The sequence below is a fragment of the Sceloporus undulatus genome, chromosome 6, assembly GCF_019175285.1.
Source record: "Sceloporus undulatus isolate JIND9_A2432 ecotype Alabama chromosome 6, SceUnd_v1.1, whole genome shotgun sequence".
In the NCBI taxonomy this organism is placed as follows: domain Eukaryota; kingdom Metazoa; phylum Chordata; class Lepidosauria; order Squamata; family Phrynosomatidae; genus Sceloporus; species Sceloporus undulatus.
This window is the reverse complement of record NC_056527.1, coordinates 115,670,396-115,694,809: the sequence shown is the minus strand read 5'-3', so window position 1 is coordinate 115,694,809 and position 24,414 is coordinate 115,670,396. Positions and strand designations below refer to the sequence as shown.

General features: G+C 41.4%; 1 protein-coding gene across 3 annotated transcripts in view; it reads right to left on the bottom strand.

Moving 5' to 3' along the window:
• Nucleotides 1–24,414, bottom strand: part of KIF4A (kinesin family member 4A) — a 32,679-nt gene that overhangs the window by 7,958 nt on the left and 307 nt on the right. For all 3 annotated transcript variants that reach the window (XM_042473420.1, XM_042473419.1, XM_042473421.1), the window contains exons 2-26: nucleotides 23,888–23,978; nucleotides 21,893–21,989; nucleotides 20,259–20,391; nucleotides 19,138–19,252; nucleotides 17,379–17,569; nucleotides 16,312–16,404; nucleotides 15,470–15,636; nucleotides 15,051–15,145; nucleotides 14,634–14,753; nucleotides 13,710–13,885; nucleotides 13,206–13,267; nucleotides 12,468–12,600; nucleotides 11,322–11,380; nucleotides 10,236–10,341; nucleotides 9,867–9,923; nucleotides 8,910–9,083; nucleotides 8,411–8,514; nucleotides 8,184–8,328; nucleotides 7,770–7,880; nucleotides 7,182–7,265; nucleotides 5,622–5,735; nucleotides 4,971–5,126; nucleotides 2,437–2,522; nucleotides 1,782–1,911; nucleotides 65–235 (exon numbers count right to left, since the gene is read on the bottom strand). In XM_042473420.1, the coding sequence (XP_042329354.1) occupies nucleotides 65–235; nucleotides 1,782–1,911; nucleotides 2,437–2,522; nucleotides 4,971–5,126; nucleotides 5,622–5,735; nucleotides 7,182–7,265; nucleotides 7,770–7,880; nucleotides 8,184–8,328; nucleotides 8,411–8,514; nucleotides 8,910–9,083; nucleotides 9,867–9,923; nucleotides 10,236–10,341; nucleotides 11,322–11,380; nucleotides 12,468–12,600; nucleotides 13,206–13,267; nucleotides 13,710–13,885; nucleotides 14,634–14,753; nucleotides 15,051–15,145; nucleotides 15,470–15,636; nucleotides 16,312–16,404; nucleotides 17,379–17,569; nucleotides 19,138–19,252; nucleotides 20,259–20,381 (2,772 nt within the window). In that variant the 5' untranslated portion in view covers nucleotides 20,382–20,391; nucleotides 21,893–21,989; nucleotides 23,888–23,978. The remainder of the gene's footprint in view (nucleotides 1–64; nucleotides 236–1,781; nucleotides 1,912–2,436; nucleotides 2,523–4,970; nucleotides 5,127–5,621; nucleotides 5,736–7,181; nucleotides 7,266–7,769; nucleotides 7,881–8,183; nucleotides 8,329–8,410; nucleotides 8,515–8,909; nucleotides 9,084–9,866; nucleotides 9,924–10,235; nucleotides 10,342–11,321; nucleotides 11,381–12,467; nucleotides 12,601–13,205; nucleotides 13,268–13,709; nucleotides 13,886–14,633; nucleotides 14,754–15,050; nucleotides 15,146–15,469; nucleotides 15,637–16,311; nucleotides 16,405–17,378; nucleotides 17,570–19,137; nucleotides 19,253–20,258; nucleotides 20,392–21,892; nucleotides 21,990–23,887; nucleotides 23,979–24,414) is intronic.

The window sequence follows — 24,414 nt, the reverse complement described above, 5'->3', positions numbered from 1 at the left end:
CACTGATGAGGGAAATGGCTAAAAGGTTTTTCAAACCACTTTCATTTATGATAGCAGGCCATACCTTCTCTTGATGTTTCTGCTCCATCTGGACCAGCCGGCTCTCATGCTCTGCTTCCATGTCAGCTGTCAATTTTCGCTCTTCAAGGAGCATTTTGTGCATGTCAGCACATGTGGACTTGCTCTGTTGGAGGCGGTTCTCCAGTTTGCTGTCTTCAACTTTGGAGGAGACCAGCTTTGGAAACAGAAAAAGTAGGTGGCACGTTAAAATATGTTCCACTGAGTAATTTGCAAGCAACCACCTGATGGAAGGGACTAGACATTTCTCAGGTGGCCAAAAATAAGCTCCAAAAACAAACAATACACCTCCTGCCTTGGCATCCCCATCCTCATCTTAAACGCAGCAGTGTCAGGTTTCCACATGCTGGGGCAAACTGTAAGTTAAGGCACGGCTGTACCCCCACCCTGTTCCGAAGACTCAAGCCCCTGGTTACTCCTTCTCAGCAATCTCTCTGGAGACCTCAACTTCTTCCTCTGCTATCAATAATATTTGTGGGGACCCTTTCCTTGATTTCATCCACTGCCACCAAACATAGGGCTCTTCAGAATAACTTCATACTCTGGGTGGGAAATTTTATCTTTTTGCTCCTACAACTGACTACCCCTGGAGGAGCTGTTACTGTATGCCTTAAAGTCATTTTCAAGTTACAGTGATCCGAAGACAAACTTATCACAGGGTTTTCTTGGGACGATTTGTTCCAAAGTGGTCTTTGCCTTTGACTTCTTCTGAGGCAGAGAGCGTGTGACTTGCCCAAGGTCACCCAGAAATTTCTATGAGAGTGGGGATTTGAACCCTAGTCTCCAGAGTCCAACATTCAAACCCCTGCACCACACTGGCTGTCTACCACTAGTGAGGTACACTGTCATTTCATCATGCTGCTGCCTCACTCTGACATCCTCTTTTGGAAGCCTTCAGCTGGCACCCTGTTAATAACTCGTATATGCATGAATGCAACTTGTAGGTGTGTAAAAGCCCTTTTGGGACAATGCAAGCTCTGTTGCCTTGCCCTTGTGCTCCTTTCAGAAATCTTCCATGCCCGGCAGCTGTCAAGCTCCCATCTAGAGCTGCTGCTGTTCTTTCTTACCAGAGAGAAGAGGTGGTGATTCAGGCCATGATACTCAAGGCTCCTAAAAGGAAAAAGTAGCCACACTCCACATGCCTTTATTTCTTCCCCTGACTGAGCTTATTTGTGTTCATTACTGGTCAGTAACTTTATATGTAACTTTTTAGGATGAATGACAATTATGGGAAAACAAATGCTAAAACATGCACAATCCATCAGAATGGAGTCACTGTAATCTGAACCTATAAATTTGCTGTTTGAAATCCAATAAACTTTTCCTCTTGACTTTTGATCAAAATAGTCCAGCTATTCTGTTTGTAAGAGTGAGAGGAAGCTTTTTGATCAAACAAAGTAAATGTAACCTGCTCGAGATCATCCAATGGGTTTCCACAGCTGAGTGGGCATTTGAACTCCCCCAAAGTCCTAGTCCAACACACAAACCACAACACCATACTGTCTGTAACGTATAGTAGCAGTACTTACACACTGTTACATATGATCTCCCCCTCCCAACAGACAATTTACCGTAATATCTCTACTACCCATGCAATAACTTAACAGTACTTTGTACCATATTTTCCATTATATAAATGCAACAACATCTGCACCTCCTCTTTTTCTCCCCCAGTCCTTTTCTCTGCTGCCAGTCAAGCCTACCTCACCAATCAAGTACTTAATAGCACACTTGGCTTCCGGGATAGTGGTAATGCTCTCCCAGCGCTGCTTGGTCCGGTCTCCTGCATCAGCATCGAGGAGCTTCTGTTGCAGATCAGCAATCTGGGCGCTCCTTTGGAGGAAGTGAGGAATGTGAGCACAAAGAGAACAAGCTACCCAGGGCATCAGCCTAACTAAGCCCACTTGTTTGATGAGCTGCAGCCTAAATGTGCTTAGTGTCCTTTTTATTTAGGGAGTTCTGATAGACTGAGGAAAGTGATCAAGACTTCTGCCCCAACTAGGAGAAGCAAAAAACTGAACTCCCCAGATCCATCTGGACTACTTGCTGCACAGTTTAAACTGGGGGTGGACAACTGTGCGGAGGTCAGAGGCCCATTTAGAGGAGGCTTGCCAAGACCTTATGACAGTGTTGCTGTAAGTTGGAGTTGGCCTGAAGTCACATAACAATTCAGCAACTGTGGCTACTTCCAGAATCAGAGGCAGAACAGAAGTGGGAGGGAGTTACTGGTCTCTTGTCCTACTTAGGGACTACCCTGCTTGGCCACTGTGAGCAACAGGATGCTAAACTTTACAGAAGCGTGTCTTATGGTACTTCACCCTGTATCTCTGCTCTTCTGAAATCATAATCATCCCCTACCTGAACTCCATCTCTGTTTCCAGGCTCTCAATCTGCTTGTTGATGGAATAGTCCACCTGCATATCATTGTGCGAGAAGGTGCGTCTCTGGGAAGAACAATGGGAGAAGGAAAGGGGTGAGAAAGGATGAGGTGGATTCCAGTTGAGAAGTGACCCCTTAAGCCGCTAGCAGGGGAAATGTTGGATGAAGGTCACACTTGGCCCTCCTGTCCCCTTTTTATGGACACATGACATCCCTATAAGCACTGACACATACACTCCAATTTTTAAGAGATGTCCAGGCCATTTCTGGCCCCCAAATCATCAAAGAAACTGCAGTAAGCTTGTCCTCAGCAACCAGGCAGATGGAAATTTTACTTCTTCCCAGACTCCTTAATCCTTTAAAGGGGGCAAATGACTGTAAATGAAAACTGGAAGCGAAGTCTTATAATAGACTCCTGATGTTTATATTAGCAAAGCAAAGTTTTATACAGTGGTACCTCGGGATACGAAATACCCAGGTTACGAAATTTTCGGGATACGAAAAAATCCCATAGGGAATTATTGTTCCGGGTTACGAATGTTTTTTCAGGTTACGAAAAAACTTTTGGTGCTTTTCGGCGCTATTTTACACGGAATCGCGGCTTTTCCCCATTAGCGCCTATGGCAATTCGGCTTACGAAGGCTTTTCGGGTTACGAAAGCGGCCGCGTTACGAATTAATTTCGTAACCCGAGGCACCACTGTATTAGACTCCTGATGTTTCGCCAGCATCTGTGTCTGGCATCTTCAGAGATCTGAAGATGCCAGCCAGAGATGCTGGCGAAACATCAGGAATACTCTTCTAGAACATAGCCACATAGCCCCCCCAAAACCACAAAAAACTATGGATGCCAGCCATAAAAGCTTTTGACTTCACAATGTCTTATCACTTCCAGTTTTGTTACAGCCCACTGGGTTGAGGAGATTCAAGTGGCCCTTGCCCAAGTGCAGTTGCCCACCTCTGCCTTAAACTAAGAAGACCTATTGCTGGTAGCCTCCAAGAAAGAAAGGCTTTTGACTTCCTCTCTCTGGCAAACTGAGATTAGATCAGTCATCATGGGAATGGCACATTGGAGGACTTACCATGAAGGTCCAGTCTTGCCAAGGAGAAGTAGCCATCTATGAATGAATTAACTCCCACTACAACTCAGGCTAGGCAAAATATTGTATTATTTCAAAAGAACCTCTAATGATCCTGATCTTCTCCTGCTTCAGTTCCTTCACAAGTCAAGACACAAGAATAAAAAAGACTCTACATGCTCAGTAAAGAATGTAGATCCAGAGTTGGGCTGGATGGCTATTTCTCATTGGCAAGAATGAACCTTCACAGTGGGTTTGGACTGGATGGCCCTTGTGGTCTCTTCCAATTCTATGATTCAATGTGCCATTCCCACCAGCAGCCAGCAGAGGAGCCATCCATGAATGGGATCTACCCAAGCAGACGTGTGTTAGGGTGTAACAGTGTATTTTTTGGATACAATAAGGGAGATGGAAGCATTCACTAGGAAGTACCAATTCCAAAGCTCCCAGGTCTAAGAGATGGGATATGGCTTGCTGAATATCTAGGTCCTTCATGTGAGATTTTGACATTGGAAACTATAGGAAGCCGTGTTTTTGGATCTGGTGAATCTCTATGGAGTAGCCTTAGTTTATGGTCTAAAACACTAATTGGTCTGAAGTAGAGACCTCCTAGGTGTGGATGAAAGTCAATATCCTTACTCCTATCTGATGGGCTGGATAGTCACAAGGTGTTTTTAATTCTGCGCGTTTGATTTCCAGTTTGAAGTCAACAGGACCCTCCTTGAGTAAGAACTGTAATCTTGCCCATACAGATTTAACAATTTCTAAAATCTCTAGGGCAGGAGAAAGGGTAAAAGGGACAAAATGTTTGAGAAGGTTACTGAAACTGTCATTTTGCTCCCTTCTTTTTCTGAGAAGGCATAGCTTTCATCTTTGGCTTCTTGAAAATGTCTTTAAGAGCATCTTCTTCAAAAAGCAAATTACCAACAGGGGAACTGAGGCTAGATTTGCTCTGGATTGTGTGCCAGCATTCCAGTGCTTGGGGTCAGACTGATCTTCTTGCTACTGAGAAGGAAGGCATGGAGCAAAATGAGAATAATCTCTAGTGGCATCTACTATGAAGGCTAAGGATGTATAGATTTTTTAATAGTATGGAATTGATGGAGAAGATGGAAAGAAGAAAAAATAAAACAGAAGAAAGGACAGAGAAAGATACACAACCTTTCCTGGTTGAGGCAAAAAGAACTAAAGCAGGAGATGAGGATCACTAGAGGTTCTTTGTAAATAATGAAATATCATGCCTGGGTCCTTCTTGGCCAGCTGAAAAAGCAACCTCAACCCCAGCAAGCCTTCAGAGGTGGACAGGAGGAATCACCCATCATAGAATGTTCTTCACAAAGCAGGGAAAGTCCAGCCCTGAGAAAATCAAGAACCCCATTCTTCTCTTGCTCTCCAGGACTCATTTCTCATTATACCAGCAGCCCCCTCGGCTCACCTTGTACTTTGAGGGAAGGTTCTCCCCTGCATCTCGCTTTTCTTTAAGTGATACGATTTCTTCCGCTAAAGTCTTCCGGTCCTGCAGAAGGTCATTGAGGTGGCGCCGAGCCTCTTCAATACTGATGAGGACCTCAATTTCATTTGCAAGACAGTTCTGGATAAGAAAGAAACTCAATTACTAACCAGGGTCTATAAGTAGGTGAGATGAAATACCTCCCTCTTCCTTCTAATGCAGGAGTAAAGAATGCAACCCACCAAGGCCTGAACCCCTAGCCTTCCAACCTCCACCTCCACCTTCCAAATTGTTTCAGTGGAAACAAGGAGAACTCTGCTTTCAGAATCCTCTAGGGACTCAATTCTCAGCATTCTCCTGGCTTTTATTTTAGCCCCCAAAGCTCCAAAATCACTTGTGGTGTTGTGTTCATAGAGGTGCAAGGTAGAGTATGTCCTTAGGGTAAGATGTGTCATTTTAGGGACAGGAGAGGATTGTTTTTATGAACAGGAAGTGAACCAGAATTTCACTTTTTCCCAGGACATGTGCCAGTCGCTGCTCATCTTGACCTTCCATTTCTGTTTCCCTTTCCAGAATAAGCCAGCTATATATAAATCTATTTACTACTGAAAGTGAAGACAAGTTGCCTAGCCTCACCTTCACCCGGGAAGCAAGTCCCTCAACTCCACGGTTTGAGTTCTCTTTCCGTTTGCTGGCAGCTTCATGCTGTTTCTGCAGAGCAACCTTCAAGCGTTTGTTAGCAGCAGCAGCCTAAAGAGTGGTATAGGCAAGAGTGTGAAAACAAGAATCAGATGTGGCTTGATATCCCTCCTTATGCCAAGTAGTTCAGTGGGTGGCCTTAGGGCAATATGGAACATGGCAGCTCACCTTCCTACCTCAAAGAGTTTGGGAGATTATTAAAAGTGAAAGAGTAGAATGGCAGAGAAGAATCAGACACACCACCATGATATCCTTGGGAGGAAGGGAAAGATAAAGAGTTTAAGACAAAATATTCTGAAAGGAGAGGTGATGTTTCGTCTACTCATTGCTCAGCATGGATGGAATTCAGCATTTGAAGAGGTCTTGTTTCCAAATCATGATTCAAAGCTGACAGAGGAGAGGTTGAATTTATCTATCACTTATTACATTTTATTTAATTCATATCATGTCTTTCTTCCAAGGCAGCTCATAATAGAAATCCATTCTGAGCTTTGGGAACTAAATATGGATGGTCTTGAGCAGCTTGGAGAGCTCCCCAAAGGCCTGGATTAAAACCTGGAACGGATTCACCACCCTATTGACATGGGAGAAACCAGCTACCATCTGGTATAACCAGGATTCTTTCAGCTCAGAATTAAAATATGCCTTTCACTACATTTTTTGCAGCTTAGGGATCATGGTCTGTTTCCCCTGTGGAGTTCTGAGTCTGTATGCAGTTTGGAATTGCTGAATTAGTTTTTATGTTTATTTTATATTTAAAATTGCTTTATCAAGAGCAATATCAAGAACCTGAAATTAAGAGAAAGAGATCCACTCGTCTAGCTACTATTCCACAGGCCAAAGTTCTCCAAAATACGTGAGGGCTTCCTGCAATATTAGCATTTGGAACGGGGGTGGAAGTAGTGGTCATGTAACTTTCTAAATATTGTTGGACTGTAATGCCCATAAGTATAGCTAAATGTGAAGAATGCGGAAGCTGAAGTTCAACAACATCTGAAGCGGTGCACTATTCCCACTCCTGTTATCACCCCCATCATGTACAGCCAGGGCTCCCTCCTCAGACAAAGAACCTGACTTCTCCAAGGCAGTGACAGAGAACGTATAGCCCTCCAGATCTTGCAGAACTGCAATTGCCAGTAGTCTTAACCAGCATACCCAAAGTGAGGAAACTTTGGGAGATATGATCCAGCAAGATCTGGAAGCCCCATGATTCCAATTTCTGTTTTAGAGTCACCAATCATGGAAGCCAAATTCTACACTTAATGTAAGTAAAACTAGGAATGGAATCTGTATCCTTGATGATCTGAGGACAATCATTCCAACCTTATCTGCCCCTGCACACTATCTGTAGAATTAAGAAATTCTAATTTTAGAATCTACATCCCACTTCTACCTCAGCAATTCCAGGATTCAACCTGTGAAATCGCCATAGATTACTTTTAGAACGGTGAGAGTTTGGGAAAAGAAAAGAAGAAAAAGTTTTTATGACTCCCTCACCTCTTCTGCCTTCCGCCTGAGGACATTGGCTTGCTTCTGGAAATCTTGCTCCAGTTTGATCAGTTCATACTGACGTTTACGATCCTGAAAAACGAGACAAGTGTAGTAGAGGGTGTCCTTCTCAATTCTTTAGCTTTCAACAAGCAAGAGAAACCTTTGTGGCTAGGTCTAACATGGAGCTTCTACTTCCAATGAATTTTTATAAACAAGAAATAAATGCAAATCACTGGTGTTTTGGTGAGCTTATCTGAAATGCTGGGAAATCAAAGCCTTGTAAAATTCAAATTCAAGTAATATAAAGAGAACAACTCCTGTTCAAACCAAACTCCAGTTCAGTGTTGGTGTACTGTGTCATTTCTTCTGTATTTAGACAGAGAAACAAAGAGAAAACAGCACTGAAATGTAGAGAAAAGGCAAGGCTCTATCTCCCATGCTGTGAGACATTTTTATTATAAACAACCTAGAGCATTTCTTGTGTCAAACTTTACTTTGGAAAGACGACCACGTGGACAACTGCCATTTACCTACATGGATTGATGGCTTATCAGGCCAGTTCTCAAACACAGTGCTGTTCAGACTACAACTCACCCGCTCCTTCAACTGGATGACTTCCTTATCCTTCTGCTGCTTCCATTGTCTGAATTTCTCTGCATCCTCTTTCATCTGCCGGATGAGTTGAACACGCTGGCTTTTCATTGCCTAGAAAATGACCAACGGAAAGGCTGGGGGTAAGAATTTGTATGAACAAACATTAAAATGCTTAGTCTCTTTAGGGTCCTGCCGAACTCATCAAAGCATTATTGGTATACTTTGAGGATGCCAGGAAATCTTCTGTATGCCCAACCGTTTTCAAGTGGAAACAAATCTTACAACCCTTAAAATTCATCAAGATACTTCTGCACAGTCTTTGTTGCCTTGTTACAGTCCCAAGACCTCACCCATTTTGTAAACATCTGAATGACCTTTTAATATTTTACATTGAAACTCTGGTTCATTATATACCCGGATCTCCTGGTTTAATTTGCACACTGTCTGCTCGCTGGATTCTTTCATCTTCAGGAGCTTTGACTGTTCTTTCAGTTTCTTCTTCAGATCTGTCATTTCACCTTCAAGCTCCTGAAGTCGTTTCCGACGGCGTTCGCTCAACCTGAAAGGACACATAGCCTCATGGATACAAGCTCAAAAGGTATTCCGGCCTGTTACCCCTCCCTGGAATATGAGCCTCTTACTTTGCTTGGTTGGCATCTTTTTTTGAAACATGAAGTGCCAGGATCAAGTCTTCTTTCTCCTTCTGCAGTTTTGAAACCTCTTCTTCCAGGTTCTTGATATTGCTCTTGATAAAGCAATTTCAAACATAAAATATTTTAAAATAATTTAAAGAATTCAAACTAATTCAGCAATTCCAAACTGCATACAGACTCAGAACTCCACAGGGGAAACAGACCATGATCCCTAAGCTGCAAAAGATGTAGTGAAAGGCATATTTTAAATCTACGCTGAAATGTCAGTGTCAGTGAAAGTTCACCAGCTGGGCACAATCTACAGTTCCACGGTCTAGGAGCCAAAGCAGAGAAGGATGACCCCTCATTTTCATGAGTGGTTCCTGTTGGTATATAAAGAAAAGGGCCCCTCCAGTTGTTTTCAATGGCTAGAGAGGTAAGTTTGTATTTACATATGGTAAATCCACTATGTGGTGTTGTTCACTCCTTCTTGACTTGTAGCCATTACCTGGTATTGACACTGTATGGGCTCCAACTGGCTGTCATTCTGAGAGATTTTCCTTGCCAAGGCCTCCTTCAGAGCCAGGGCTTTGTTGAGCTCCAAAAGCTCTTTCGACATCTGGGCCTGGTGGAGCGCGTGCTGAGCAGCATATTCGTCAGGCACTCGGTTAGCTTCTGAAACCTGGAAAAGAAAAATGTCAAAGCAGAACAGCTCAATACAACTAAAGTGATGCATAGCAGCAGCACAGGATTGTCTCATGGTAGCATTTTAATTAGACCAAAGGAGAGCTGAAAACTATTTTATCACAGTCTCTGTAAAGTGTCTGAAACTAGCAACTCAAACGGTTCTGGAGAATAATGATCCCTACTTCTAGAGCTGGAAGCAGCAATATTTTTCAAACACAGTATCACCCAATCCTTTAAATGTTTATACCAGCATTTATTTTAAGAATCATTTAGAGGTTATCTCAAATATGGGACACTTGCCGCTTTGGGGGGCTGGTGGTGAGAAGAAACAAGCATAGTTCAGCCTCCCAATAAAGCAGCCACCTGATCTACTTGTGTACCCCAAATCCTATAGTGTTGACTTTATAATATTTTCTTGACTTTTTGTATGTTTTTAACTGCAATCTTTTTAATGTGCTTGTCGCTTTAAGTCTCAGTCTTGGGGGAAAAGTGGGATATAAATAAACAGTAATTCATAGCCACTATATAACGTGTTTTCTTTAAGGAGGATATGCTCTGTCAATTCTGTAAGTAATGGTGCTATAATTCTCTTCTTGCAAATATGGGACTTAAAGCCAAAAGGCAACTAGTTCACTACAACCAGTTGCCTTTCGGCTTTAACTCCCCCATTTGCAACAAGAGAATAATTGGTGCAAGTGGTAGAAAAGCCAACACTGAGGTAGGACTTGAACCCAGATTCCTCATTATCCAACTGCTCACCCTCAAGCCTCTGACTTACAGCACTAGAATCCGGGTCAGATGTATCCATGTCAGCATCATCATTAGGGTTTTCATTCTGTGAAAAAAGCAATGTTTAGCCTGGTATGATACCAAGATCCTACATATAGCTCTGTTTTGGACCAGATCTTGCTGGGGTGGGAATATCTAAGATGTAATTCAAAACTTCACACATTTTCAACACTGGCAAGATCCAGTCCAAAACTAAGAATGGTTTTCCCATTTTGAATCTCTCCAGAAGGAGATTCAAGGAAGTCACAAGGTTTTGTGATCTTAAGTCTCAAAGGCCCCCAAGCTTCTGGGAAGGCAATAAAACTGTTACATTTTGTTAAGCCCCCTAAACATCCTGACTCTCTATGTAGGCTCTTACCGGCAGCCTAGCAATCGTTTCCTGCAGCTGGCAAAACAATTCCACATGGTGTTTTAGTTCTTGGTCCTCCAGAGTTTCAAGTACCTTCTGTAGGTTGACTTTCATCCTGAAATTCAATTTCAAAAAGGTCTGCATCTCACTGACAAAATGTGGATGCTCAACTGAACAGTCTCATCCTGCCCTGCCCTTGTGTATTTAAAGATGCTAAGGAGCATTAGAAGCAGTAAGCAGCAGATATGCTTGAGAACACACAACAATTGCTTTTAATTTTGATTTAGTCTGGAGATTGGGCTATAAATGAAAGAAAAATTTTTAGCTGCCAATTATCATGCCTGAAAAAGAATAATAAGCAGCACAAAATCTCCTCCCCTTATATTCTAGATCAGTGGTGACGAACCTATGGCACACATGCCAGAGGTGGCACTCAGAGCCCTCTCTATGCCAGAGTTTGTCACCAGAAAGCCAGAGGGACGTGGTATTTTGGGATAAATAAGTGGGTTTGGGGTTGCTATTTGGGCACTTGATCTCTAAAAGGATCACCATCACTGTTCTAGATGGATGGGAAACTTGTACCAGAGATAGAGCCCACAGGGTTCCACTTTGGGAGAAAGGCAGCATATCAATGAAATAAATATACAGATAGATACACATGCAAAAATAAAAGTAAAACAAAACATTAATTCACTTCTGGGGAGAGGGTTCTTCTCAGAATATTTCAACTGGATGCTTCCCCTCTGCCTGGCCCCCTAAGACAAGGGGCTAAGGACCATTTGCTTTCTTTCTGTGGATTCTGAAGCACAATTTTCAGGTGAAAATTCTGGGGCGAGGATCCTGGGAAGCCAAATGTGGTCAATAGGCTGCATTTTCTCTATTCTAGATCAAAGGTGGTCAATGTGTGGCCCTCCAGTTGATCTGCGACTTCCATTGTCCCTCACCAACTGCTGTGCTGGCTAGGGATGAGCTGGCGCAGCAGCCAAACAGCATTGGAAGGGCAGCGCTTCACTCAGTCCTGATCTCTGTGGAGTCAGTCCCATGCCAAGTGCTCTACAGCCTAAGCATGTAAGCATGTACAGGGAATGTGCTTACACAGGATGTTGCTGGAGCTCCTCCAGTCTGGTATTGATTGTTTCATTCTTATGTTCTGTCTACAAAAAACAGAAAACATGTTATGAACAACAATGTCATTTTAGTTATGGATCAACAGTAGTAGTATGAGACAAGCAATTATGAGTGTTTCTTGGGCATTCTTTATTCTTTAGATGGGGTGGCCACTATCAGGGATTAATGGATGCACTGACTCCCCAGGAGACTTTGGACAGCTGTCCTCCTTTAACAATCCCCTTTTTTGCTCCCCAATGCCATCTAGAAGGCATGGATGCAATTTTGCCATGTTTTGGGGCATCCTATTTTATTTTAGGCTGAGGAGAAACCTTTTTTTTCCTAAGAGAAAGTGTCCTGGTTCACATCCTATTAGAAAAAATGCACCCCTTGCATAAAAAATAACCCAGAGGTCCCCCAAAAGATGGCAAAGTGCCCATCACTAGAGGACATTGCAACAACAACAAAAAGGGAACTCTGGGGAACACAAAATAGCCCTAGAAGGCCACATGCAATCTACTTTGTGCCCAGGAAATCTTGGAAGTGCGCTACTAAATGTGAGGGACAAGGATTGCACCTGGCATTAAGTGTCTGCATGTAAACTCAAACATATCAAAGATAGAAGTCTGGTAGTGATGAGCACACAATGGCGAAGTTCCTCCTTCACACTGGTGGAGTATAATTTTCCCCCAGCACACTTATGTCAAGGTCTAGAGAGCAATGGGATCAGAGGGAGCTACTCATCCCTGCCCCATTCTGCCAGTCAGTGGCTGTTTAGGTTGGGGAGGTGGAGCTCAGCACAGCTTCTTCTTCATTCAAGTGCTGTTACGCAGCCCAGGGGAAAGTGTTGCACAAGAAAGCAGTGCATATCTCTTTACACAACATCATATCAAAAGCTTAACACTCACATAGCCCCTGGTTATATAAATTAATATGAGGAGTCTGGCCAAAATTGCCCCTGTATCTATGAAATGGGCTGACATGAAAGAGAGAAATCATCAAGCCTCCTTTAAAAAATGACTCAGAAATTACCAATGAACATGGTTTGGGATGAGAGAACTATATTGGAGCCTACAGATGACTAATACGTGGCTAGGCAAATCAAAACCAGTGTCTTCAAGTGTGCAGCCTTACCTTAATGAAGCTCTCCAGCAGTTGAGCAATCTGGCTCGCTGCTTCACTCAGACTACGGCTTAGTTTTGCATTCTCCTCTGTGAGAGAGTGGTTCTTCTCCATCAGAGACTGCAAGTTTTCTGAGGGCTCACCACTGACAGGAAGAAGGCAAGAGACATTAGTGAGGGCCTTCTGCCACTGCCAAGCAAAACTTAAAATAACAATCTGCAATTCTAAAAAGAAGCTGAACAAAAACTATGTGTGGTCTGCAAGCTATGCTATGTCTGGCCGGGTTTCAAACAGATTATGTGACATGTTTTAGCTTCTAAATAGGTTATTGTGTTTCTAACATCAAATACAATTTTTTCAAAGCCAGAAGGGTTTTCCCTACATATTTGGCAGACCACCTGGTTTCCAAAGAATTCAAGAGCCAAAATTTATCCCATGTACTGATTCAAGAGGTTTTGGAAGTTGCAAGTAAGCTAGTAGTCCCCCCCCCCCCACTCCATTCTTCTTATATCTGCCGGAGTCTCTACTCCCAGAATATGGTAAGCACATATTTTAGTCTGGCCAGAACCCCATTTTTTTTCAACCCAAAATCTAAGCAAGGAGGGTGAAGGCTCTTCTGCATTCAAGCTGATAAGGGAAAAGAGGAAAGATTTCCGCTACCAGCCTTTAACATAATGGAAAAAATAACCTCAACCACCTAATGAGCCACCCCTTAACTAAGAGGTACAAGTATGGTTAAGCATTCCTTACCCAATAGAAACTGGAAGTGTCCCTCCATGAGCCTGTAGCAATAGGATCTGCAACTCTTGAACCTGGAAGAAAGAATATGATTATGCTTGTTTTGCCATTCTTAACTAAGAACATGATGTTTGTGATTCACAACAAGGGCAGCAATTGGAGAATTTCTGCAGAGCTACACACATACCTAAAATAATAATAATAATAATAATAGATTTATTTCTAGCCCTCCCGGGCGGGTTACAACAATAAAATACAACAAATTACATTAGAGTTAAAAAATCAAACCCCTAGACCTACCACCACCCCCCATTCCCAGTACTAAAACAGAATTAAACAGTAATAATATTAAAACATTTAAAACATTAAAAACATTGAACAACTAAAAAATAGGCAGAAACATTGGCGAGGGAAAATAGACAGATGAGGGGACAAATATCTCTATATCTGGGGAGGGTATGGCAATCCGTTCCCTCTCCCTAATTCTGGGTGCACCCCATCAAAAGAGGGAAATACCTGCAGCCTTAACCGGTTGATCTCTGCAGCCTGGGGGTCAATATTAACTATTGGCTTGTTTTTTATTTTTCTGGCCCTGTCAGCATAGCGAAGGGTATTCAAAGTCTCCTCCATATTGGAATCTGCTGGGCTCACGCAGGCAATCATCAGAGTGTGGCTATTGCCTCCCAAGGAATCTGAAGGATAAAGAAGCAGGACATCAATTTAGTCTATGTTTTGGCTTAAAAAAATACTTCAAACCTATAGTTTACTGTTTTTCGTAGAATCATGGAGCTGGAAGAGACCCCAAGGGCCATTTAATTTAACCCCCTGTCAGTACAAGAATTCATAGCTACAGCATCCCTGTGTGGTGACCACACAACCTGTTTCAAAAGCTTCTTCAAAGAAGGCCCTCCCTCCATCTTATGGCTCTCTTTTCATCTTAATTGCTACCACCTTGGCCTCAGAGAAAGAAAAGAGGCAGGCTCTACCATGCCTAGGCCCAGAAGCAGATGAAAGTCCTCCCTTCCTCTATTCCAAATGCCACCACCCTGGCATCCAAGGGAGAGAAGAGGCAGTCAGAACTCCACCATGCCCAGCCCCAAAGGCAGATGAAAGGCCCTCCCTCCATTTTAACTGCTACCACCCTCGCCTTGGAGGGAGAGAATAACTGGCAGTATCTGCTGGACTTGATCCGCTTTCCCCACTGCCATTCCCTTCTTCTTTTGTGTCATGTCTTTGTAGACAGTAAACCCGAGGGCAGGAAGCTGTCAAATTAGCAATATGTAAGCCACTCTGAGAGTGTTTGTGGCTGAAGAGTGCAGTATAAATGCTCTAAATAAATAATAAATACATAAGAATCTACCACCTTCCCTTTGGCAATGGGAAAAATAGATTCCCAGAGGCTCAAAATAATTCCCAGTGGGCCTCGTGTTCCATTTTTACCTTGCAAAAGTCGTGTTAGTTTAGAGTCCCTATAAGGGACAAAATTCCCCTTCTTGGTTTCATCCCCAAGAGCGCTGATGACATTCCCCAGACAGAGAAGTCCTTTGTTAATGTTGATTCCTACACAGAAAAAAGAAAGCCAAGGTGAGGCATGCTCTTAGGTGAATCTTTCTAAGAAAGTAACTCAAATAAAAAATGTTCAGAGTGAAATATGAAAGCAGGAAAATGGAAAAATAAACATTTATTTCTGTTTATGCTAACAAGGCCACATAAATCATTAGTCCTCACTTTAAGTAACCCTAAGATATTTGATTGATAAAGAGCCCAGAACAAGGACTAAAAAAGATTTCTGAAACATGAAACCATGGAACTCCTACAGACAAACCCACTTTGCTGTCTGAAATGTATCCTGCTTACCTTCCCTAAGTCGATCACCTTCTGCTTTTGTCTTCTTCTGCCTTTCAGAACCAGCAAGGTCTACCAGATGCAGTTTGCAACGGAAGCTGGTGTTTCTAAGTCAGAAACAGAATGAACCAGTCATAAGACAGTGTATGGGAAAGGTTATGGCAATGGTTATTTAATGGATAGTATTGCAAAGATGCAAAAAGCTCTCCTGACATCAAGGCATACATTTTCAAGATTCTGTGTTAGTTGTCCTTCTACCCGAAATCAAGTCAAGGTATTCTTTTCTTCACCCAATATTCCCCTTCTTGGGTTTTGATATAAAGGTGCTTTGTGTTCACACAACACACACAGGGAGGGAGGGAGGGAGGGAGGGAGGGGGGCTACATTACAAGTCCTGTTAAATTATCCAGTTTCTGAATGCTTTTGCTTACCTGTCACTCTTGCTTTTCTGCTCAATGGACATGGTAAAAATAGCATGAGAGCGTGATGACTGAGTATTCATAGCTGTGGCAGCCACAGTTCGGGAGTTGTTCCCTTGCTCCAGGCAAAGAACTGTCTCTTGGGCACTAGTCACCTCATGTTCTGTTAGTCCCACAATCTGAATTAAGAGACAAGAGTGGGAGGAAGCAATTATCCCTTCATTTATAGCATCTTTAAAAATGCACAAGGCCTCCATTCTTGCCTGTATCCTTGCTTTGGTGCATCCCAGTATATATCTAATCAGAGCCATCTGGATGAATGGCAAAGTCTAAATGGTATACATTCAAATGCCACTCACCTGTATCTATATTTACTGATGCATTGCCATGCATCAGTCACCATCTGGCAAAGGAGTCAAGTTACAATAATGTACTGTCTTACTTCATGTTAGAGATAGAATTCAGATAGAAAAGTAAAATTCAGATGAAATCAGCTGTTTAGGTAGATTAATTGTGAACAAGAAGCAGAGTAAGTTATTATACTTGCTTTTCTCTTTTTTTGGAAGGGATGGGCAGCAAATTAGCTCAGCGTTCAACATATTGCATCTATTTACCCATCTTCATGGGCTTGGGGAGCCAAAAGGGAGGACCCATTTATAATGGATGCCTATTTTAGATTCTCATCTTTATTGAAGAAAAGCGTTTGTACAAGTCTATCACACTTAGAGAAGGGAGTCTGCTTATGTCTACTACAGTTCAAAGTAAGATCCATTTTGACATCAGCAGCCTTCTGTAACATTTCACACACTATTCTCTTAAAGAAAACCCACAAGCACTGATAGATTAAAGTCTACCTTTATGCCTTCCTTGGGGTCTTCACGGATGCTGATTTGAGATGTCCTGTCTTTGACTGGCAACAAAAGGTCTAAGATGTCCTCATTGTAGATCTGGAGACATTAAAAGAGAAGCTTAGATCTCTATATACAAACAGAAGAGGCAGCATAGGAACAACACAAGGACAGAAAGCAGAAGTGGATTAAAAATAACCTAACACAAAACAAAAACTGTAATCTTATGTCTACATTCTTCAAGCAAGCCTCATGGAACAAGGGAGTTATCTTCAAGCTAACAAATGCAGGATCAATGGATGCACCTGCTCCAGTGCTGTGGATACTGGTGTTCCTTGTGTATCACATCTGGAAGAAATAGCTTGACTGAAAGGCTGAGCTAAGGAAGACTGAGCTCCACCCTCGTCTTCAGAGAGGAAGAGAAACAGTTTAATATTGCCAAAGCCAGTTTATATGCCCCATGTGGAAATTTCCCCCACCTTTCTTCCCACATATGAGAAAGCAAGTGCTAAACATTTTTAAGTACATGACAAGCTTAGAGCTGCTTCCCATTATCAACTGACTAGTCAAACATTATCAATAAACGTCTTGACCGACTGCTTGCTGTAAATCATTGTTTTATTTTTTTCTTTTAAAAGAAAGCAAGCTGTTCCTGTCCCAAGAAATAAGCCACAGAGAAGAATAATTCAATTCCTTGTTTGCTTTTATAGTCTCCTTCCCTTGGCATTATTGAAAACTATAAAATTTTGTTACATTTAATAAACAAAGAGATAGATGCTTTCAGAACAGCAGTTGACTAGATTGTTTTGGTAATTAGGATAAACATCAAACCCAAGAATGCTTAAAGTATCTTGAGAATTACAAAGCAGTTAAGACTTCAAAAATACTTGATGAATCAATTGATCAGATCTTTCTTTACTGAACAAATGTCCAGCCTTATTTTGAGGCATCTGAACTCAGCCTCAGCCAAGGACCCAGCAATAATCTCCCCAAGCTTTGGATTTCAAAGCAACAGATAAACAACTATTATCAATAGAAGCTATTGGTTTCTGGAAAGCATAAATGGCTTCTACCTCTAAATAGGAGACTTTCAAGGAAAACTGCCAGTCTGTTTTTTCTTTCATTTCTTGGAAGAGAAGCCTTATGACTCTGGGGATGACTCCAACACTGGGGTCATTCTCTTGGTCAGCTGTATAGGCTCCTCCCATGGAGTAGGTTTTCCCAGACCCCGTCTGTCCATAGGCTAAAACGGTAGCATTGTACCCTAGGGAATTAAAACCAGAAAAGAAAATGAAGGTCATTCCTATGAGGCTGGCTGCCTGATTACAGAGAGAAGCCCATTGAGCATACTTGCTCTTCCCTCAGTCAGGAGCCATAGAACAAAAGAGGGTCATGTTGCCCAGGCTTCAGTACCTGAGTGATCACTACCTCAGGTTATTTAGGTTCTTACAATCAGAAACTACTCCTTGTAGAAAAAAAATCACCTCTAATATTTTATTGTTTGTTTCTTCTTATAGCAACAAGCATGAAACAGAACTCCAAAATCACAAGATATTCATTTATTAAAATATTTATACTCGGCCCTCTATCAAGAGAGCTCAGGGCGGATATATGGGAAAGGCAGGTAAAGCACAGCCATGAGGACACATATGGTCCCCCAAAGATGTTTTTATGGCCCTCTACCCTGTTTCTGAACCCGCACCCACAGCACAGTGCATTGCCTCTCCTGGATGCCTATCTGAGCAGCAATTCAGTTTGAACAGCCAGAAGTGTATTTCTAAGCACTTTTTCTTTGGAAGAGGGCAGAAAATTTGCCCCCCAGTCCACCCCCATTTGCCTACCCCTGAGGTACAGTCTAAAGGTCCAACAAGCCAGGTTTTCATCTCTGATAATCAATAAAAAATCTAGAGCAACCTTCCCCAGTCTGGTGCCTACTGAGTTTGTCTCTCCACAGCTCTCCTGTGGCCAACACTGTTAGGGCAACTAGCTGGAGAAGACTCATCTGCAGAATAAAGTTGAGAGCCCTAGCATTCTCCTGGACAAAATATACTATCCAGGTAACAAATTCCCATGACCTCTGGATGTGCCCCACAGGAAATCTCCATTTGGACAGAAAGCACACTTTAAATTCCCTGCATAGAACTGCACAGTGATGTAAAGGCCCAGAAACAGCTCCTGAAAACACATGCCTAGAACTATCGTTGTTACTGTTAGCTGCCCTCGAGTCCATCCCAATTCATAGCAACCCTGTGGACCTGCAAGAACCCCTGTCCTCGCCTGCTCCGCTCAGGTCCTGCAAATCCATGCCTGTGACCTCCCTGGATTGAGTCCATCCATTAATTTCTATGTTTAAAGGGAAAGTATCCAAATCAGTAAGAATGTTCCCAGGTCATCTACTTTGGCCCCATCATGTGTCCTTCGCCATGCTCCCTGCCAGAATGCAGCCCTATGTCCCCTCCAAAACTGGATCCTGGGAGGAAAATTTCCCCCAACTAAGAAAACTGGCCCTTTTATTAGTTTTTTAAAAAAGGTTTTATTAATTTAAAAAATTACAAGTCATTCAATCTTACATTTTGTCATTTGTCAACATAAAACATAAAAGACAAGTCTAGTGTTAAGTTAGTAAGGTGTGTGTGTGTGTGTATAGGTTGTAGTTGTCTCTTCTTTTGTTCTTCTTTGTCAACCTTAAACATCTTTGCCGTTCACCTTTTTCAAGACCTTTTTCAAGAATCTAAATAATCTCAAATTTCTAGAACAACTATGGCTAATACCTTGCCTTCAGGAAACCACCTTCTTCATGAAAATACCTCTCATTCATCTCATAATTCTCACCTTTAAAAATGCCCCTAACGAGGGGAACGATGCACGTTTTAAAAACCTCCTCTTGCTCAGTAGCAGGGTCAAACACGTGATCATACGTGAATGGCTTGTCTTTCCCTAGGATTACCTGTGAGGAAAGATGAGTGAGAACTAACATTTTACCACAAACACAGTCAACCCTTTATTGTTAAGCAATAGTCTAATTTGTAGCAACATAAATTCCCAGATGTTCAAGGTTAGCAATCTATCAGAGCAGGGTTTGGAATCGCATGGCCCTTCAAAGGTAGAGAGACCATTACTCTCAGCATTCTTTGCCACTGAGCAGCAATGTGGATTTTCCAGAAAACGTGTAACTGGAAAACACAGGGAGTTTTTCTAGTGCTTTACATACTGTTATTTGATTTAGAACTTTTGGCCACAATGTGATATTTATACAGGTTAGAAACTTTATACGGAAATTATTTTATTGGAATATTGGTAATCATATAAAGAGAAGAGCATATACTTTCATTATTTTTTAACAACAACCCCATTACACCTCAAAGAACACTTTTTTAAGGGCATAAATCTGAAAATCACTGTACTTGACATACTTTGTAGTGACAATTCAACTTTATTTTGCTGCAGTATAACTGTAGTAACTTCAGTTTCACTCATTTTCTGCACTACTTGACAGTTCCTTTTCAAGTTGAGAAAGATCTGTTTCAGGACATCCAATCAAACATTCTGTTCCAACAAAGGATGGATGTGAATCTGTGGTCACAGGCAACTTATCACACTTCATTTAGACTACTTAACTAACCATTGATTGAGAAGCAAGAGATTTTGTGAAAGAGAAACAAGTTCAGTAGTGCATTCACATTGAGCATTGTCAATGCTTGTCTCCTTAAGAATGATAAATGTGTAGTTCATTTAACATGCCTGCAGTACAATAGCCCAGATAACAATATACTGGGGGAGATTTGAGGGGGGGGGGGGTCCTAAGGAAAAATATAGCACCAGAAAGTTTTCTACCTCTGGCCTCTGCCACTGCTGGGGATGCTGGGAATTGCAGCTGAACAACATTGGATTCCCATCTCTTTTGGGTAAGTTAAAACACACAAGAACTCCCCAAATGCAAAAGCTCTCCTTACCTGCGCTTCTCCTGGGACAAAAGACAAGCACATATGGCACCCCTCTGCAATTTCTTTGGGAACTAAAGGGCGGCACCTCAGCGCCACCCTCACAGGGATCCCCTTGTCTTCATCTTTCGACATTGTTATCTTCCTAAGAAAGAGATCAGAAAGTGGCAGAATGTTATTCCCCTAGAAAATACCATCAGTTATGTTTTGTACCACACTACAGCTGCCAAATACAATACTGTATAACCATCTGTCAACAGGTGGATTTTAGTCATTCACACAACCAAGAAAATATCCTTAGCCTGACATTTATTATTATTAGCTGGCTGCAAGTCAAATCTGACTCATGACAACACTGTGGATGAGGGTCTGACATATGTAGCCTGAAATATACTAGCCAGAATGCAAATATTTATTGCAACTGGTGTATTTGTACTATTTATACAAACAGCAGACAGAAAACCCATTGTGTTTCTGAGCCTTCTGGAAAGATGCTGTGAGCATTAGGTGAAACTGCTACTGAAGAGGCCAGCCTTGTGTGCAGCTTTTTGCTTAATAGACTTTCTTGAATTCGGTGGGGCTAACATGTGAATAAACCAGTTCTGAATCTACTCATGGGACAGGTCTCCCATTAAAGGTGTACGTTTTGAAGGGAGGAGACTCAAAGATAGGGATGTTAAGGCCCATGAAAAAAACCTCAACACTTTGGGGGGGGGGACCCACAGTTTGCCCAGAAATGCTTTTTTCCTGGGGGTCAGGGGGACATGAACTATGGATTATGGGATATTTTACTTTAGACTTGGAGGTACTGTTTTACAGTGGCTCCATTCCTTCCTGGAGGGGCGAACTCAAAAGGTGGTGCTGGGGGACTCCTGCTTGACCCCTGGCCATTGGCCTGTGGGGTCCCCCAGGGTTCTGCGTTGTCCCTTATGCTATTCAACATATACATGAAACCACTGGGAGAAGTCATCTGGAGTTTTGGGGTGCAGTGTCATCAATATGCAGATAACACTCAACTCATTCCCGCCTCAATCCAAGGAGGCTGTCCTAGTCCTAAACCAGTGTCTGCCATCAGTAATGGGCTGGATAAGCCAAACAAGTTGAAACTTAATCCAGACAATACAGAGGTGCTCCTGGTCAGTCAGAAGGCAGATCAGGGAATAGGGATCCAGCCTGTGCTCAGTGGGGTTACACTCCCCCTGAAGACACAGGTTGGCAGGAACTGCTTGCCCAGGGAGATCAAAATGGCTCCCTCCTTATTAGCCTCCCACTGACAGGTTAAGACTTTCTTATGCAGGCAGGCTTTTTAAAACATTATTCATAAAGGACTACGATGTTGTATCATTTTAAGTGTTTTAAAATTTTATCTTTTTAATTGTATTTTTCTTCTTTTAATAAGTAATTTATTTTAATATTCTATCAATTTAATTCCATATCACTTTCTTGTGTTTTTAATTGTATTGTTCTTAAATATCGTGAAGCCGCTCTGAGTCCCAGTTCTGCTGAAAAGTGGGATACAAATAAATATAATCATCATTATCATCATAATCATAATTTAGAAGGATAATTAAAATGTCTTAAGTGGTGTTCGCATATTTTCATAATGGACAGATAATCACCATTAAGAAATGCAGTAAACAACATACCAGCACAAATATTTACACGCTTCCAACTTCCAACTGTACCACGAAATCCGTTTTCTGCACAGCCGGGGCCGATTATACAACTTTATCTGCTCAGACTCTGTTGGGGTTAAAAAATAACAGCTAAGCCTTATCCTGGTTACACCTGCCATTTGCTGCACCTTCATCCTGTCACAGCTTACTACACTGACCTGCATATCCTGGCAGACCCATCAAACAGACATTCTCAATCCCAAGACTTAAGTCAAGCACTTTCTCAGACTCCAATGACTACTCAACACAGAGAGTAAAAAAGATCTGCAGGACCAAACTGGTCTTATGGGACAATCTATTACAGGACAAACTGAGAGCATCTAGCAGCCCAAGATCATTTGTTGCAGGCAACAGTTCAACGAAATCTACTCAGTAATGTATGATCAGCAATAGCAACCCCTGACAATGAGATTTATCTTACACAGGTTTTGGGTGGCTTATAGGCAGCCCCTTCTCTGGAAAACAGCACTATCATCAAGAGCCATCTACCTTGTGATTACCAGCAACACAATATTATCAGATCTCACAAGACACATAGGGATGGAAGCCAGGCCCCTGCAATAGCTTCAAATATCAACTCTGTCCCTGTATTGACTCTAGAAACACTATTACAGCAGCTAATCTTGTCATCCACTGTTTCTCCTTCAGTGTATTATGTAACAGTGGTCCTCAAATTTGGGTCTTGAGGGTATTTTGGTCTTTCCGGTATTAGCTAAACTGCTTAGGACTTCAAGGAGCTGCAGTTTGAAATACCTACAAGACCAAACAAAATTTGAGGACTGCTGATACATATTACATTTGTCCCTCCACCTTTGTTAGGGTTAGAGGCACAAGACCTCCATGAATATGGAACAACTGCAAATAACAAAAACACCATGTTTTTACCTGAGAGGACACCTCTCTAGGAATCTCTAGGTCCTTCAGGGCAACTCTGTGGCCAACGTCCGACAGACACTGACCACAGAACTTCAATGGAGGAGCTACAAAGGCCTAGCAGAGTATTCTCTGTAGGAATCTCTAGGTCTTTCAACTTTAAAGTTGACCCCAGAATTGCACCAGAGGACCTAGATATTCCTAGAAAGAACATATCAATCAAATACGTGAATAAACAAATCCACAAATATCAGAAACACAAATATGGAGGGATGAGTGTACACTGAAAGAGATTCAGCTGATCTTGTCATCCACTGTTTCTCCTTCAATGTAATATATGTCAGTGGTCCTCAAACTTTGTTCTTGCAGGTATTTAAACTGCAGCTCCTCTAAGTCTGAGGCAGTTTGGCCAATATAGAGGGATCATGTACACTTTTTGGTACAGGAAGCACAAAAGAGGCCCAAAGACTGAGAATTGCTGATAAACATTTCTGTTGGCAATGATTTTTATGACCATATTATTTGTATTGAAATTGGTGTGGTCTTGCTTTAACCTCAGTGTAGTAATACTTTATTAATTTCACAATCAGTTTTCGGTCGCTTTCCGAAGGCAGGCTTTCATTTCTAATTTGGACCATTTTCTCTCCTCTGCAAAGCGCTACATAAATCCTATGGCGCTATACAGATAAATGTAGTAGTAATAATAGCAATAGTAACAATAATAATAAGGCCACTGCCCTTAAATTGGATAAACATGATGACAGACACAAATTAATAAACCGATGCCTATTATTATTATTATTATTATTATTATTAGGCCCCTTGAAGATCATCCAAGTGGAAATGGAACCAGCTAATCTAAGCCTCTTTCTTTCTTTCTTTTTTGGGCTAACTAAACTTTTATTAGCATTCTTTGTTAAAAAATATATCTTTTACATAATATTCCAGATACAATGTGTAACAAATCTCATTAATTGTCCATTGTTCAAGCCATTTAATATTAGCTAAACCAGTACTTTAATTTAAAACACACACAAACACATAAATTATCATCATCATCATCATCATCCTCAGTCTCTTCATTCTTCTTACCGTCTCCTTTTCTTCACATTCTGTTCATAATTCCACAAAGGCTTTAATGCTATTAATTTCTTTTAATCACCAATTCATTCCCAATCCAAGCCTAAGTAATAAAAATAAAATACAGTTTAAAGGAAATAATTAAATACATATATTTTTTGTTTTCTAAGATGCAAAAAGCTTCCGTTCTGTTAATACAGAATGACAACCACGAGTTTCCTCATCCTAATTCCACTACAATCTGATATTATATCCCTATAATAACAATAACAATAATAATAATAATATATTAACAATATATATATATATATTATATCCATGTAATAAAATATGTTTTCTAAAGGAGCGAATGGAGGAAGAACCTCGCTCTCGACTCCTCCCAGAAGAAAAGCAATAGATCAATTAATATTATTTAATCTTATTATTAATTATTATTGTCGTCGTCGCGAAATCCTCATAAATTCCTCATTTGTTTAATAAATAAAGGTTAATAATAATAATAATAATAATAATAATAATAATAATAATAATAATAATAA